General features: G+C 34.4%; 1 protein-coding gene across 1 annotated transcript in view; it reads right to left on the bottom strand.

Annotated features, from left to right (window-relative positions):
- Positions 1 to 2,480: 2,480 nt before the first annotated feature.
- LURAP1L (leucine rich adaptor protein 1 like) overlaps positions 2,481 to 18,425 on the bottom strand; it is a 54,461-nt gene continuing 38,516 nt past the window's right edge. The window contains exon 3 of the mRNA XM_051987342.1: positions 2,481 to 3,219. Coding sequence (XP_051843302.1) covers positions 2,845 to 3,219 — 375 coding nt within the window. The 3' untranslated portion in view covers positions 2,481 to 2,844. The remainder of the gene's footprint in view (positions 3,220 to 18,425) is intronic.

Below are 18,425 nucleotides of genomic sequence, written 5' to 3' on the forward strand. Positions count from 1 at the left end.
TCTAAGGTTCTGTGTAATTCACCAGACTGAAATCAAAATCTTAAGGAACTCAACTCTTAAGAGTTTCATAGTAGGAAGGGATCTCAGAAGTATTTGGTTTAATACCTGCTTCAACAGGAGTATCTTCTTCAAGACCCCTGAAAATTGAGGATCCAGCTTTAGTGTGAAGGAAGTCCTTCAGTATTAAAGAGTGTGCTCTTAATCTGCTCTTATTAGGTTTGCTTTTAGAATCTGAAATTTGCCTCTCTCCAACTTCTATTCTAAATATTTGGAGATAGCTATCATGTATTGTTATTCAGTAGTTTTCAGTCCTCTTTATGGTTTTCTTGGCAAAGACACTGGAGTGATGTTCCATTTCCTTCTTCAGTTCTTTTTACAGATGAGGAATTGAGGCAAATAGAGTTAATGAACTTTGCCAGGGACATAGGTAGTCAGTGGCTGAGACTAGATTTAAATTTAGGAAGAAGAATCTTTTTGACACCAGACTTACTGTATCACTTAACTGCCTAGCTATCATGTTCCTGTTAACTATTTAATTTTTCCCAAGTGAAACATCCCCAACTCTTTTAATCTATATTTCAGTGTCATGTCCCTTTTTCCTCCATCATACTAATTGCCTTCCTCAGGTGGTACATCAAAATGTTAGTGATACTTTTTTCTTCCATTTGAAGTATTTACAATGAAAGTATGTATAAAACACTGTGTGACTTTTTTTTAATTGAGAGAAATGGTTATTGATAACCAATGATTTAGGGAGATCCAGAGTTCCCCCTTTTTTTCTTAAGTCCTCATTTCAAGGCTTAGTCTCTGATGGACATTGGTGATAATGGAATGAATTAACTTTCTTCTCAACATTGCTAAGAAACCACCCAGATGGGGGAAGCCCATTGTGCTTTCCACAGAAATGGGTGGGGATAAATTTTTGAATTGATCGCTCAAGGTTGGGCAATATAAAAGTAAATGACTTCATCAAAGTTACATTTTGCCAGCCCCTCATTAGAATAGGTCCACCTCTCATTGTTCTAAGTATTTTCTCTCGTTAATTGTTAACTAGTTAGTGTTGATTGCCACCTTCAGGAACACCCACTCTTCCAAGGGCAAATAAACTGTGAGCCCACCACTATGATTTGTCTTTGCTTTTGAGAGTGTCTCTTCCTGTTTTAATGGTAATATCCTAGCATTAATAACAAAATGATTAATCACCCTGAGATTATGTCTCTTGAATTTTCTAAATGTCACATACTGACACATTTAATTTCCACTTTTTTGTTCTAAAATTTGTCACCTATATATGCCAAAGCAGTATTTCTGAGTCAATGCATTTGAAATCTTAATATGTTCTTGAAATTGCTTCTTTAGACATACTACTTCTTTCCCCCATTGCAACCTAACCAGCTAACAATACAGGACCCTGCACTCATCCTGGTTAGAACATACTAATAGATTTAATCAGAAAAGTTAATCTACATATATCAGGGTCTGGACAATAGGATATCATGAGCCAGGAAAAAATGTATGTTCTATACAGGTTTCTGATCAATATACTAGCAATAATTTCCATTGTTATAGCATGCCTAGTATGAGAGAAACTTTAAACACACAGTACCTCTCAAATAGATACTTCTTCCTCACTCCCAATTTTCCTTTCATGAGCCATTCTGGTTACAAGATACTTCTAGTTAGGGTCGTCTTATTATTTCTTTAATATGATTACCTTTAAGTTCTTATTAATGTTGATTTCCCCTCATCTAAAAGGTTGCCTTCCTGCTTCTATGCTGTGTTGTCATGTAGAAGAATCTTTAGACATCAATCAATGCTACCAGTTGGTTCATTATTTGAAATGGATATGATTTTATCCATAGAAATGATTTAGTAACCAACATTTCTATTGTTTTAAGGTTTGTAAAGCATTATATACCTGTCTCATTTGATCTCCCACAATAACTCAATAAAGTAGGCACTGTTATTATCATTTAAAAAAATAAAGAACTGAGATTCACAAAGATTAAGTGATTTTTCCTTGCTAATGAGTCTCTAAGGGAAGAATGTCAAGTTCAATGCTATGGCACCTAGCTGCTTCACTTAAAAGTGAAATAGAACATGGATTGTCATCTACTTTACTACATCATCCTAAGGATCCCCAAATCTTTCCACATAATTTACAATGAAACTTCTTGTGTGTGTTGCTTCTAATTTTTTTTTAAAGTTAATAAACTACAAATCTGAGGCTGATTTCATATGATCTCATATAATGAATGAGAGAAACAAAGAGTTCTTATACCCAAATGACTTCATCTGTGCACACTAAAGAGAAGAAAAAGTGTTCAACATATACAAGTTGAGAAAATAGTGAGAAAAGTGGACCCAGAATTAATGATTCCCAATTTAGAGTAAACAAAGAAATAGAAATCATTCACATCAGACCTCACAGATATCCAGAAGACAATATTTACAATTATTTAAGAACATGAACTACAAAATTATTGATATCAGAACATAGTTTATTTTTAAATTTAGCAAAAAGTTTTACTGATAATCCCTGAACATGTGTTTTACAAATAGAAAAAAATAAGTTTATTGCTTATTCTTTTTTTCCCACTTCAATTGTGGTATTGTACTATGAGGAAATAATCTCTGCAATAAATTAAGAATGGAGATTAAGAAAGGCAGGAGAAGAAATCAATCCCAAAAAGAAATGTTAGGAGCAAATGAAGATCTGTAAAGCAACTTTAAAATAAGCTTTCCTTGGAAAAGTTTGCAATTTTACCACAAAAATAAAATAGCAGCCAAGAAAGAAGATAAATATGTTAATTGCACACCAGTCCCATAAGAAAGCCCTTCTCATTAGCCAAAACGATAATATTCAGAATCAAATTTGGCATGCTTGTGTAAAGACTGTGAGTCTTCTATTAGGGAGGTGTCACTGAACTGGTCCAAATCAGAGGGGGTCTGGTGACCTGGGACATCATCTGCCAAAGTGTCCAGATAACTGCCCACTGATATTCCATCCAACCCATCACTGCCATCCTGTAAGCTATTATAGCTTCCTTGTAAGGAGGTGTTTTGGCTTTCCAGTAAACTGCAAAGGCTTCCACTGAGGCTGCTGCCTCGGCTGGTGATTGTACCCTTCTCTTCCATCATCCACTTGATGGACTCGATGCTTTCGTTGATGATAAGAAGCTGCCGCATGAGCCGGACATCCGTGGCTCTGAGGTTAACCTGTGGGGAGAAAGGAGGAAACATATATAATTTGCATAAGTTGAAATTTATATCATTGGAAATTTATGTTTATATATGTATTTATATCATTTATATGTTTATGTCATTTCTGTGGCAGATTATTCTGAGCTCACATTGGTCTGATCAGTTAAATACATCTTGATTCAACTCCAACATAATGATATTTTGATTTTCCTTCAAGAATGAAGGACAACAACCATCATTTCACATAGTGTGGATCTTTACATACTACACTTTACCATATTTAGATGAATAATTTTTTTTTTTTTTTTTTAAGAATGCAGTGTCTTAGAAGTGATGTCAAAGAAATAGTATGGAACACTGGGTAGGCTACAGCAATTGAGTGAGAAGAATTGGATTCATCTTCTGACTCCATAGCTCAATACTATGATTTTGTATAAGACACTTAATCTCTTTAAGTGCCAAATTTTCTTAACTATAAAATGATATTCATTATACTTCTACCTACTTCATACTGTTATTATGGGGATTATATACAAAGCAAATTGAGGTCATAAAGTGCTATACAAATCTAAATTATCACTAGGATCCCTGATCACTCAATTACTATTCTGTTTCTTTTTTCCTTGCATGGAAGTGAGCCTAGGCTGCTTGAAGTTTGACCACTGATTAGAGATTTTCACTCTTCTGGTGCACTGGAGGCTCTGGCTGGTCCCATGAAGCTTGAAGGACTCCAAATATGAAGCAGTTATAAACTGGATCTTTCCTTGCTTTCCGATTTGTGCATATATATGTTAATATTAAATATACATATAAAATATGGAACTATATGGAATGAGATGGAAAGCTGTACAAACACATCAGGAATTTAAAAGATAACTAAAGAAAGGAAACCAATTTTCTTTGCTGTAATGTTAGATTTTTTTTTTTTTTTGAGGGGGAGAGCATCAGGAAAGGGGGCATATCACCAGGCTGATCTACGGGGGGATGAATTTTTTATCCCTAGCAATCCACTAAAAACGTCTACTAAATATCAAGGGACAATCTATGCAAGTGAGGGAAGCTGACTAATAAAATTACAGATCTTTCAATTATTAAAGGACTATTGCAACTCCAGTACAAGAATTCAAAATCTCCTTTTTTGAGAGACCCAGGAGCATACAAGAGACTGGCCAACAACCTTGTTATGGACTTAAAATATGTTTGTCAAAGAAGGCTGGTCCTGAATTATTTGGTTAGAATGAGTATAAAGTGGTATCTTTTTACTTAGAGTTATTATTAATTCATTATTTGTTGTTATTGTTCAGTCACTTCAGTCATGTCTACCTCTTTGTGACCCCACTTGAGGCTTTCTTGGTAAAGATACTGAAGTGGTTTGCATTTTCCTTCTCCTGCTCATTTTATAGATGAGGAAACAGAGACATAGGGTTAAATGACCTGCCTAGGGAATTACAGATAGTGTGTGACCCTGAATTTGAATTCAGGAATATCAGTCTCAAAAATTTCCTTTGGATTTTTTACCCTTGATTCTTACCTAGGTTTTGCAAATGCCTGAGGTCCCCAGAGGGCAAAGACTTCATATTAGCATTATAGAGAGAGTGCAAGACCTGGAATCAGGAAGATTTGAATTCAAACCTGGTCTCAGAATCTTACAACCTGGATAACTCTTAGTTTTATTTGTTTGGTTAATTAAAATTTTAATTCATTAATTACTGTTTTCTCATCCACAAAATGGGAATAATATTAACAACTAACTCCCAGGATTGTTGTGAGGAGCAAGTGAGTCAATAATTGTAAAAGGTTTAATGTAGTGCTTGGCACACAAACACTATACAAAAATTAGCAACTGCTATTGTTGATCTTGCTTCATCTTTGCATGGGAGAAGAAAAGAAGGCTCATCATAAAAGGGTTCTTCATGGTTCTGGGCAAAGGAAAGGGCAAGAGATTCTTTATCCATAGCCCTACCCCAGGAAATGAGATTTATGGACCATTGTCCTATCACTAAAGCTTTGTAGTCTCAATCTCTGTCTGTCAGTGTGTGTGTGTGTGTGTGGGGGGGGGGGGGGGGTCTGTCTGTCTGTCTCTTTCTCTGTGTGTGTATCTGTGCGTGTCTTCTCCATTTGTCTCTTTCTCTCTGTCTCTGGATCCCTATGTCTGTGTCTGTCTCTCTCTTATTCTCTCTCACACACACTCTCATTCTCTAACTCTCTGTTTCTGTTTCTTTATCTCTCTCAAATACACACACACACACACACACACACACACACACACACACACACACCCAAAATGGTCTGAAAATGAAACACTTATTCTCAATAGCAGTTTGAGACCAAAGAATCTCCTTTTGTTTCTTAAAGATCCAGGTGTAATCCTGATATGTCAGAATTGTGAGGGTGTGGAATATTTCAGGGCACACCCTCATGCCTCACAAGGTAGAACCAGGCCTCTTGGCTCCAAATGCATACATATACATCCTATAATTATAGTTTTTCTAAAAATGAGTTTCCTGGTTATGGGTTAATCCATAAATCTGACAGAACCTTGGAAACGGGGTAAAATTTGGCAAACTAACATTCAGAGGAGTGACATTTCCATAGATTACTTAAAGTACAATAAAGCTTAGGTTACAGGTTTCAAGTAACTGTATAAATAACAAAAGGTTAAAAAAAAAGAGGTAGGATACAAATCTTTAGTTGGCTAGAAAATTAAAGTAACTTGGATGACTTCCTGATCTTCCAGAAAAAACACACAAAATAAACATGTCATAGAACATAATATGGGAAATCATTTATCTACATGAAATTGTACATAGATGAAAGTATTATCAGCTTAAAATACAGGGAACTTTATTTGTGAAGCTGCCCTGATCGATCATGAGCATAATACAAGATAGCTAAAAATTCAACAAATATTGAGGAAGTACATATTGGATTGTGTGTATCAGGTACTTATGAAAAATAGGATACAGTTCCTAATCTGAAAGAGCTTATATCCCAAAGGGGAACAATTAAATAAACAAATAACTGTGACTTGAGAGAATGAGAAAAGTGTAAAGAGAAGGTCTAGGCAAAATTCTAGAAGTATGAATGACGAGAGGCCATTTTCATTTGAGGGAGTCAAGTGAGACTTTTTGGAAATGGTGATATCTCTGTTGAATTTCAAGGAAAGGGAAAGACAACAAAAGATGATAATAGTGAGAAGTGTAGGAAAGGGTGTGGGAGTAGAAGACTTGGAGGCTTATGTGAGTCAAGATATGGAAATAATCTTGCTAGGGAGGTAGGAGTTGCATGTATGCAATGGGGCATATGCAGGTAGATATGTTCATTTTAATTGTATGTCTCTGTTACAAGAGATGGTAGTTTGGGGAGATGGTACTGGGAACAATATTGCATTTATCAAAGAACAATGACACAAAAACGATAGAAGATTCAATGAGAATGGTGTGTGACCAGCAGTACAATTCAACCAGAATACAGAATATAAAGGTAGTCTAAAATTTAACCTGGGTAGGTAAATTAAGCTCAGTTGTAGAAGGACTTGATGGTCAAAATCTAGGGTTTAAACTTTACCCAGTAGCCAATTGGGAGTCTTCTAAGGTTTGAGAAGAGCAATAACATGACCATATCCATGTATTAGAAAGATTATTTGGGGCAAGAGCACATTTATTAGAATAGGCATAGAGTGAAGATAAATAAATACTTGGTGAATTAAGTATTGCCTAACACTCATTTAACACTCAGTTAATGTTGAGTTTTAGACCAAGTCTGAATAATAATTTTATATTTATATATGATAAAATTGTATATAAAATTTATATGTAACATCATTTAAATATAACAATTTAGTTTATAATAAAATTCAAGAGAAATGATAAGATGCCTACAAAAAAAAATAAAGTTGGAAGAGATGTTTGAGGCTAACTGGTGCAACTTCCTCATTTTACAGATTAGGAAGCTAATGACTAAAGGACTTGACTAGAAACACAGATATTGAGAATATTAGAGTTTAGTTTTGAAACCTGGGCCTTTCATGTCAGTCAGTTCTCTTTCTACTATACTTTGCAACAAGAGCTGAAAGGAGTTCAACATAGCAAGGGCCCCAAATATCATAAGGTTATAGAGTTTGGCAGTCAGGCATTTATACATATGGTATAGTGCTCACTGAAAAGTGAAGGCCAGTTGTCATTTTAATTGTATTCTCCACTACTTCCTAATACATGGTGTCTATTCTGATCAAAGAAGCCACCTCACCATTTCATGAACCAACCACACTTATTTCTATCCCTGTGCTTCTTTATACACTTGTTCTCTTCACTTAGAATGGCCAACCCTCTCTCTACAAATCTTATCAACCTTTCAAGTTTTATTTCCTTCATGAAGCTTTTTCTAGTATATCTCTTGTATCTCCTCTTTTGCTAAATTCCTATAAGGTCTAAAGTGCAATGGTTTCCTCTTGCTTTCTCCCTCTTTTCCTCTTTTCCTTCCTCCCTCCCTTCTTTCCTCCTTCTCTTTCTCCCTCTCCCTCTTCTTCTCTGTATATCTAGGGGAGGATGTTTGGAATTTGAATTCACACATGTGAGAAGCTCCCAGTGTAGAAATTTTCTCCACCAAAAGGGATCACTCTATTCTAGGGATACTAAAAGCTTAAGCTCCTATAGTCATGATCACATAGTTTATAGGAAGTTAGCCAAGGCTGGCCTTCTAAGAATGATTTCCTCTTCTCAATTATATATTATCTTATATTGCTCACTGTTATTTTAGAAATGTTCACTTAGTTTTCACAAATCCATCTATAATCCTTTTGAAAGCATGGTTAAAATTTTCTACAAGTGTATTTCCCCTAAGAGCTTGACATGAAGAGGACATGTAGTAAAAATGATGATGATGACAGTCAACATTTATGTAGTACCTTAAGGTCTGTAAAATATTTTACATAGTTCAACTGATCCTAATGAAGAAGATTCTATTAGTATCATCATTTTACAAATGAGAAAATCGAGGCTGGGAGAGAAGAGATCATTTGCCCAGAGTCATAAGAGCTAGGAAACCTATTAAGGCTATAAGGGGTGACTTGAAAACAGGTTTTCTTGACTTCAAGTACTCTGTCACTAGGACATCTAACTGATAGGTACTCAATAAATGTGTACAATGACTGGATCCAGAAATGATTTTTTTTCAATAGTTAAAGCTTATGTATTTCTGTATATCAATATTAAAGTTCCTTTGAGGGCCATATTATACTCTGTATCCTGTAGTAAAAATAGCTAAGGAATTCTTCAGCTGTGAAGACATTCTAATTCAGAAGTATGTCTTAGAAATTTGAAAACACTTTGTCCCAAAGATATTGTTACAAAAGGTAGGCAATTCTTATTGACTTAATTTCATTTTTATTATGTACCTAACTTGACTCAAGCATAGAGAATAAAAAGATTTTAAAAAGTCTCTGTTCTCAAAGAGGTTACTGCTTTCTAGGGGAATATAATAGGTCTGCAAATAAAGTCTGGTACAAGGTATGATTCCATATGCCAATGAAAAGATCTAGAGAAAATGCTCTGGGAAAATCTGAAGAAGAGGATACTTTTGATTGAGAAGATTCAAGAGGAATTTAAGCTCTCAAAAACCTATCTGTACCATAAAACTAGCTGAAATAAATGAATTGAAGGATGGGGACTGTTTAATTTTTATTTCTAGTACATAAAACAGATCTTTGAACATTGTAGACATTTAATAAATACATCTTGAATTGAATTGATTAGAAGCCTTGAACCTTGTTTCCTTGTACCTCTTTAACTTTAAAACACAGCCTTTTGTCCTTTTGTTCCTTGAGTCCTCAATATGTCTGGGTCTGGAGAGAGAAAGGGGATCAAGGTACAAGAGTGGACATTCTGGAGGTGGGACTGCTTCCATAGCCATTCTATCAATAAGGAGGATTCTATGAGCAGTATCAGAAGAAGGAAAAGGAATACCACTGGTGGAAGAGGGCCCTAATAATAAGGGGCAGACATCAGCAACCATGTATACATAAGCGTGTATATAAGCATGAGTCATTTTAAAATCAGGAACTAACCACATTCAATATCTGATGTGGAAAGTATTCTCTATATCTCCACCGATTTCTTAAGCAATTTTAATCACTCTTTTATTAGTGGTTTCCATTAATCAAATTTAGCAAATATATTGGGCAATAAAGAAGGGAGTTGGAGTAGAAAGCAAACAAAACTTCCTTTGATCATGAAATAACTCTCTTTTGCAAAATCACTCTCTGGAAGTAAAATATATACAGGCCATTGAATCACAGTTTGGAAAAAATAAAAAAAAAGATAAGTTAAGTAGAATTTGTTGATCTGATTCATCAATGATTGTAGATTTAACATTGACCTTGTGTCTTCCCAGTGATACAGTAAAGATAAGTTGAGTGAATGGATACTTTTAAATAATAATAATGATAGCGGTGATAATGATAATAACAATAGTATTTATGTAGCACCTTCTATATGTTAGATACTAAGGTAAATACTTCACAAATATTAGCTTATTTGATCCTCATAATAACTTTGAGAAGCAAGGAGTACTATCATTCCCATTTTAAAGATGGAGAAACTGAGATGACAGTTTCATTTTTATTTTCTGGTACATAGCACAGAAATTTGAACATACTGACATTTAATAAACATGGGCTGAATGAATTGATTAGAAGCCTTGAAGCTCAAGTTTCCTTGTAACTATAACTTTGAAACATAGCCTTTTATGATTTGCCCAAGGTATCTTGGTTAATAAATATCAGGAGCCACATGCATGGCTAAACCTAAAACAACTTAGAAGTACCCATTGGTTCCTTGGCTCCCATGTTCATGTTTTCACATTTTTTGACCATAAAGAAAGGACAAGCCCTATTTGTCAGATCTATTATCCCCAGAACTAGCATGGGTTACTTGCACACAGTAGGTAAGTTGAAGAATAAACTCTCTGTGTCGTATATAAGGAGGGCAGGGACATCTTCTTGATTTCCTGGAATATCATTATAGTAGGATCTCTTTAACTTTGGAGAAGCTGCAATTACTGTTTCAACCTTGAACATGTTAGCAATCCACTAAATTGCTAAATTACAATGTTGCCTCTGTCTTCAGCAATGCCCCACCCTTTCTTGCCACATTCATGTATAATGTCTGGCAATCATTTATACAAAGTTCTGAAGACTGTGGTTAGCTTTTGGAGGAGGGGGGAATAGCTAGTAACTAGTCTCTGAGAACATATGGCAGGCTCTGATATTCACTAGTTATTTAACTAGGAGCGAGTTAGTTAATTTTTTAGAGTCAGTTTTTCCATCTATAAAATGGATGAAATAATAATTATTATTCAATCCCACAAATTTTATTAAAACTTCTACCTAGAAGACACTAGGATATACGAATGAAAAGGATATACAAAAACAAAAAGGCAAACAATCCCTGTCCTCGAGGAGATTCTTTCTATAATGCTATTTCACATATGGGCAGCTGAATGGAAAGGTAGATACTGTGTTGAGGGCTAATTCTTGAGTTCAAATCTGGCCTCAGTCACTTAACACTATTTGCCTCCATTTCTGCATCTGTAAAGTGAGCTGGAGAAAAGAATGGCAAAGTACTCCAATATCTCTCTGTCAACTAATGGGGTCAAGGAAAATCAGAACAAAAACAACTGAACAACAACTTTACCTATTTATGATAGTTGTCAAGAATTATGTCATTAATGTACAAAAGATATATAAGTTACTAATATTTGTATTCTCCTAATATCGAAATACCGAGGGGAGGGGACACAGTGGAATGATTCTTTTGTGTGTTCATTAACTTTCTCTGAGAATGGTAAATCTAGAAAGAAAGGCATTAAGTTCAAATTGCATCATATTACTGCAGAAAAAGCTGCTACCTTCTGGAAATAGCATTTTAAGAATAAAGTATATAGCAACCAAGGCCATATAGGCAGGTCTAGGAATTCAAGTTCTGAAGTCAATAAGAGAATAACTGGTTCATGGCTATTTCTAGTTTTATCTCCCAGGTAATAAGATAAAATCTTAAAAGGAAGTGAATTCATGATATGAGTCACAACCTAAATATCCATCTCTTTGTTTAGACAGTGATAACTCAGGCTAGCATATAAGTGGCACTCAATAAGTATTTAATTGATTGTTTTCAGGGAAACAGATCAAAATGACATTTAATAAAAGAAATGTGGTATTGTCTGAAGGATTCATTAGGGGATTTTAAAAATATAGTGATTCAAATTCTTTTTTATTTTGCCATTTATACAGTTTGGCATTTAGCAGTATTAAATGCCAGAGATTTCAATTTTTTTTCTAGTTAACTCAAATCCCATTTGCTGCAGGATGGTTGCATAACCAATGCTATTTATTAGGTCGCAACTAAAAGAAAACAACAACAACAAAAAAAAAAAATTCATTTTTTTCAGCCATGAATTGTGTCAGAGTAAAAGGGACAGTAGGTGAGGGTGTCTCAATCTTTTTTTTTTTTTTTTTTTTAATTTCAATTATAACGTTTGCTCTAAGATTTGCAATTCTGTCCTGTGAGCAAAGAATTTATGCCTGAGGAATTCCTGGGCATTGTAGACCAATTAACCTTGAAGTTAGGAATACCACAGTTTAGGTCCTGCCTATGACACACATGTCTATGTGATCCTGAGCAAATAACTTAACTTGTTATTTAGTAACTCAGAGTCACCTGCATACTTTCTAGTCTATAAATTGAAAAGAACATTTTTATCAGAATTAGTAGAGGAAATCCTAAAAGATGAAATCATTCCAGTCCCATTTTATTTCAAAGAAGGTTACAGAAGAAAAGAATATCATCAACTTTCAACTATTCAAGAGCTGATTTCTATTCCAGGATTTCTGAGTTTATTCCTGGGTGAGGAGGAGTATTACTGGCCAAAGTACTGAAGGCTGAGAGGGAAAGAATACTTATAACATTAGATTATTAAGGTACTGTATAGTTGATTTCTTGTGGTACAGTGATATGAACATTCATCTGAGAGCCCGAGAAAAAAGGGACAAGTCCAGCATAGCTAGAAAGTATCCATTTATTTATTGATAAATCATTGGCTTACTCTCAGCCTCTGTTTCCCTATTTGTAGATAGACATGAGTGAAATACTTCCAAAGGGCCTATAACTTGCCTTTGGTAGCATATGAAATAGGTAGTATTGGACAAATTTGAATCTTGGTTCCCTGACTCCAAATATGGATTTTTTTTTTTTAATTTTACTCTCAGCCATTTTTCTGACTGATTGGAGACAAGTATAAAAATAGGAAGGGATTGAGAAAGAGTCAAATAATTAATCTAAGATCTGATTAAAAACAATAACACCGCTAATTGCCACCACCACCACTAATACCTCATTGTCAAAACAAGCACTGAGAATTCTTTGTGGGTTTCAATTATCTTAGAAGCAGTTAGGGACTTAAGTTTTTGGGATACAAATTCATTAAAATTGTTGGGGAAACTGGAAGACAGTCCAGCAGAAATTTGGCATGGACCATTATCTTATACCATTTACCAAGATAAGGTCAACATGGATACATGACCTAGATATAAAGAGAGATTACAAGAAAATTTGGAGAACATGGTACATATATTACCTATCAGACTTATGGATGGGCAGACAATTTATGAATAGATGAGAGATAGAGAGCCATATGAGATGTAAAATGAAAAATTTCAACTACATTAATTTTTTTCAAAATGTGCAAATAAAATATATCCAAGATCACAAGGAAAGCAGAAAAATTTGGAGGAAAATTATAGACAAGTTTCTCAGATAAAAGTCTCATATCTCAAATATATGAAGAACATGTCAAATCTCTAAGAATGAGTCATTCCTCAATTAACAATTGGATAAAGAATATGAAGAAGCAGTTTTCTGAAGAAAAAATGAGAACACTTTGTAATTGTACAAAAAAAGTTCTTTATCATTATTGATTAGAGAAATGCAAATTGAAACAACCTTGAGACATCATTTTACATCTATTAGATTGACTAAAATGATTGAAGGGGGAAAACCACAAATGTTAAATGGGATGTGGAAAAAATGGGACACTAATTCATTGTTAGTAGAACTGTGGATTAATTCAACCATTTTGGAGAGCAATCTGGAATTGTGCCCAAAGAGTTAATAAATTGCCTCTACCTTTTTGACTCAGTGATATCCCTAGATCTATTTCCCAAAATGATTGGAGAAAGAGAAAAAACACCTATGTGTTCTAAAATATTTATAGCAGTTTTCTTTCTGATGGCAAAGTACTGGAAATTGTGGAGATGCTCATCAACTGGAGAATGACTAACCAAATTGTGGTATATAATCATGATAGAATACTATTGTGCTATAAGAAATGATGGACTTAATGATATTAGAAAAACATGGATAGACTTGTATGAAATAATAAAGAGTGGAAAGAACAGAAGCAAGAGAACATTGTATACAATAAGTACTAATAGTGTTTTATGAACAACTTTGAGTTGACTATTTTAAATAACCAAATGACTTGTGAAGGAAGATATTATCTACATCCAGACAAAGAATATGTACAAAGCCATCTCTAGGGCAGGGGAGAAGAAAAAAAGAGAAGAAAAATAAAATTACATAATAACCTCATTATACATATAAAAAGAATAGTTTCATATACATGATGGATTTGCAATTTCACATGCAATCATCTTTTCTCTACTCCTCAACTTCTTAAACCAGTGGTTCATTACTCCATATGGAGTCTTATAACTGATTATAAGGGTCACAAAACTGTGATTTATTATCAGTAAATATTTGATTAGTGTACCTATTTTATGTTTATATATTTAAGATCGAGGAAAAAATCCCTCTGGAAAAAAGGGGTCATAAATAGGAAAAATTAAAGAAACATTGATTTATCTATGTTAGGGAAATGCTTGTTTTATTTCTCAAATTCAGAATAAAATAAAATAAAAAAGAAGCAATTAAAAATATCATAGGTGTTTCTGCTCTAGACATTAGGGTTGAACTGGAAAATGAGGTTTTACAGTATTGCTATATATATTGTCTTCAATATATCAAATGTCAAGTGATATTTCAAATGTAATAGATGAATAAGTTTGTCAGATTAGAAACTTTTTTGAAATCTAAAACAATTAATGTTTGAAAAAGTACCATCTTTTCCTTTATTATCTTCTTTCCCTTGAAAAAAATTTGGGCTTCATTTCTTGGGCATTTTGGACAGATTAACATGGGATATCTTTTCTGCTTATGCATTTCCATGTTAAAAATCCAGGCCCCGGGGGGAAATCACAAATGCCTAGGGCAGCTGAAGTCTGAATTCCAGGGATGGTATTGTACTTTGAATGCTCATTTGAAAAAAAGAAAAAAAGAAAAAAAGAAAAAGGCATTCTGTCCCGAGAAGAAAGGAAAACAAATTACAGCTGCCTTTCACTGTGATAGATATTACATCCCTAATTTCTATACAAGAATATAGAATCAGCATTGTTCATTCAGATTTGCTTGGAAAGTAATCAGTAGTTGGAGGAAGTGAGTTCTTTATCTCGGGTTGGCAAGGCCTCTTTCTTGGCCACATTTCTTTCCATACATACTTTTTTTACATTTCAAAAAGCATCAGAATGCTCCAAATTGCACAGCCTTGATTCCCATTCTTGAAAAATTGCTTTTCCACCAGTTCTCCCCACTTTCTTCTCTTCTTTCCCCTCCCTCTGGGATTACTGCAGGGATTATTTCAGAAGCTGCTTCTCTGTTACTTGTACTGTGAATTTCCATTTCAGACAGCTGTATTAACAGTCATATTTATAAACTACCTTCCAAATTATCTTCTCAGCAGGACCTTCAAGATTTGATTCCATCTTTGGAATCTGCAAAGTAAAGTTGATATTTTCTGCCCATAGTGACGTCAGGAACACTGGGTGTCATAACTTAACTTCTTCCCAGAGCATTTCTCTTTTTCCCATCCCCTATCCCTTCTCACTTTCATGTTCTTTTCAATCTAGGGTGGAAAATTCAATAAATAAATCTGTTACTGCTGTCTGGAGAACCCAGGCATCCACAGTGACACCAGCCAGCTTTGTTCTTCTCCACTGGTACTCTTGTTTAGTGAATTGAAAGCAAAAACAAAAAACAAAACAAAAACAAAACCTTTGTGAAGAGTAATTTCCCAAAAGGCCAGTTAAATTATGCACATAGAAAACACTGTCATCAGCACAGTTGCCTGATTGATGTTGTTTTGGGAAATTGGAAAGAAAAGCTGCATCTGGCTGACTTCAAAAGCAACAAACAGGACACCCTTGCATCTTGCCTATAAATTTGGTCCACCAAACATGCCCCTAGCCTGTCTACTTTAGCCAAAATTTTCAGTACTCTTCTGACTTCAAAACTGTCTCTTCTATATGCAGTGGAATATTTCTGGATATGCCCTTTTATTAAATGATTAAAATCTCCAAGTGAATCCCAAAGAAAACATGATGATGACATTTTTAGCTGCTTTTCATCAAATATCAGAACAAAGACCATCCCATTAATATTAAGTTTATCTAAAATAAAATATATAATATTCCACACATCACTCAAAAATTGTCAGTAGTTCTCAAACGCCTTCCAAATAAAATTTTAAATCCTCTTTTTATGATTTCGGGTCCTCTTTATTTTTGCCAGCTTTATCTTAACCCCTCCCCCCACACCCACACATTCTGTGTTCCAAAAAAATTTGATTATTCTCAGCTCCCAAATCCAATTCTAGACTGCCTTAATTCCCTGCCTTTAGTCACATTAGTCCCTGTGTCCAAACTGTCCAACCTTTTTAAACCTGTTGAATTTCCACTCTAAATTTAAAGTCCAACTAAAATGCTATCTTTTCTATAAATTCCAGTGTATTTCATAGTGTGAACATTATCTAATGTGGAAGTGCAGATTAATAACTCCTTTGTAATATTCTGTTCTACAAGCATACCTAGGTTACTGATAGATTAAGTTATTTTTCCATGGTAAAAACAGTTATTATTTTAGAGGCAGGATTGGAAACCAGGTCTTCTTGACTTGAAGATCAAAACTTTATCCCCTACAAGTTGCTTCTTTTGAACACAATGGATAGTAAGAGCATTTAAAACAATGTTATTCCTCTGACCTCATAAAATACTTTAGTTTGTTTGTCTCTAGGCCAATTACCCTAAGAGTTTATGTATTACCCCCATATTAGAAAGAAATCTCCATGAGGGAAGAAGAGCATCTTACATAAACTTTGGATCTCGCCCAGTGTTTGGTCTGGTACCTCTGAAAAGTCAATACTTGATGAATGAATGTTTGTCAAATGAATGAATGAATGTTGATTAATACAAGAAAAGTTGCTTCCCTGCATGATTGCATTATTCGATGTAATGAGGAATGTAGTTGATTACATTAGTCAAAATTATTGAGCCCAGCCAGATTTAATTAGGATGATTTAACAAAACATAATCTTACCATAAATGACAATTCTAGTCACTATGATTCCTCTGCAACCACAGCTTCACTTAGATACAAATCCTGAATGAGAATCACTCATAAGCAATGTATCCTTTAAGTGAGTTTCTGCATTTAGAAACACAGAAGAACATCCCCAAACTGATAGCAGAGCTATGAGGATTATGGAGCAGTAGGAATGATTAAAATGGATTCCATCTTTTACACAGCTCTGTCAAAATGATATCCTGAAAGCACAGTTGCAATAGAATTAGTCCTCAACTCCAAAAAACACTTGTGGATCTCCTTAGGATTGCCTCTAGAACAAAATACAAATGCCACTGTTGAGCTTCTAAAAAAGATGTATCTTGGTCTACTTTTCCAGGCCTAGTAAACATTTTTTTCATGTTTTGAAACTAAAATATGAGAAGGAATTACAATAACTATGGTGGTTTACCCAATGCCTTTCATTTGGCACTCTCAGGTAGTATAATGCTTCATTTGTGGAGTGACAGAGAGAAATGAGGAGATCTTGTTGAAAAGAAAACAAAAATAATCTTTTATTTTTAAAGCATGAACTTTTAAAAATCTAAACATTTTGGTGTAAAACTTCAAAAAAAAATCATGTGACTTTCATTGTGAAGCACAATACATTGAACATAAATAATCTTTTAAAAAATACCATATCTATATCTATATCTATATAGATATAGATATATCTTTACAAAAGAACTTTTCTCACAACCACATTGTGAGATGGGTAGTAGCATGCTGGATCTGTGATTTCTTTGGTAGAAGTAATTCCTAAATAAGGAAGTTTTCTTTACCAATGAGAGTAGAAACATTTTCTGCCACCTATTTATTTTCTTAGAAAGTTAGCCAGGGGAATTGAGAAGTTTCCAAATTTGCATAGGCCCACACAATCACTTTGTATAAGGGGCAGAATTTGAACTCAAAACTTCCTGGTGAACTTTCTAGAAAATGTCTATATCAATATCCCTATTTTATGGATGGAAAAACTGAGACTCAGACATGAAGGAGTTAATTAATTAGGACCATAGGGAATGATAGCACTATGCAATATAAAGATTGATAGATTTAGGTAAGATGATCTGAGTTTGAACCTTGGCTTTCTATTGATAATCTGCATGTTCCTGGGCAAATGACTTCCTCTCGTTTTCCAAATTTGTAAAACAAGGTAGTAGATTAGCTGACTTCTAAGGTACTTTCCAAATCTAGTTTTTATGCCCTATAAGGAGACAGTTTTAAGACTCTAATATAATTCTTTTAAGTAACAGTATGAGGCTATCTTAATTATACCACATTTGGTCAGGGTCTTAGTTATGAAAATATTTTTTTTAACTGTACTCTCATCCAGTGATGCTTCTTTCAAGAGCTATTGTCAAGGTATAAGGAGCTTAGACTGCCTTTTCACTAATTTTACTATAACGGCTCTGCTCTACAAGTTCCTGATTCATTCACTTCCAGGACGAATGAGGAATACAAGATCATTTATTCTTCAATTAAATGGGCCAAGAATGATAGTGCTGTTCTAACTGGGGTTTCTTCTCTCAAGTCCCTTCCTTTTCTCACCTAGTATCTTACTACTGCTACTTTTCTACTGTTGACTGCTCTTAATTATAAAACCTTCTTCTAGTTCTTCTCTGAAAGTTGCTAGAAAAATATAGATGACCAAGCTTGTAAAGTCAGTAAATTATTCTAGAGTGAGGCTAATTCGATGAGATATTCCTCATGGGAGCT

The sequence above is a fragment of the Antechinus flavipes genome, chromosome 1 (assembly GCF_016432865.1).
Source record: "Antechinus flavipes isolate AdamAnt ecotype Samford, QLD, Australia chromosome 1, AdamAnt_v2, whole genome shotgun sequence".
NCBI classification, from domain to species: Eukaryota; Metazoa; Chordata; class Mammalia; order Dasyuromorphia; family Dasyuridae; genus Antechinus; species Antechinus flavipes.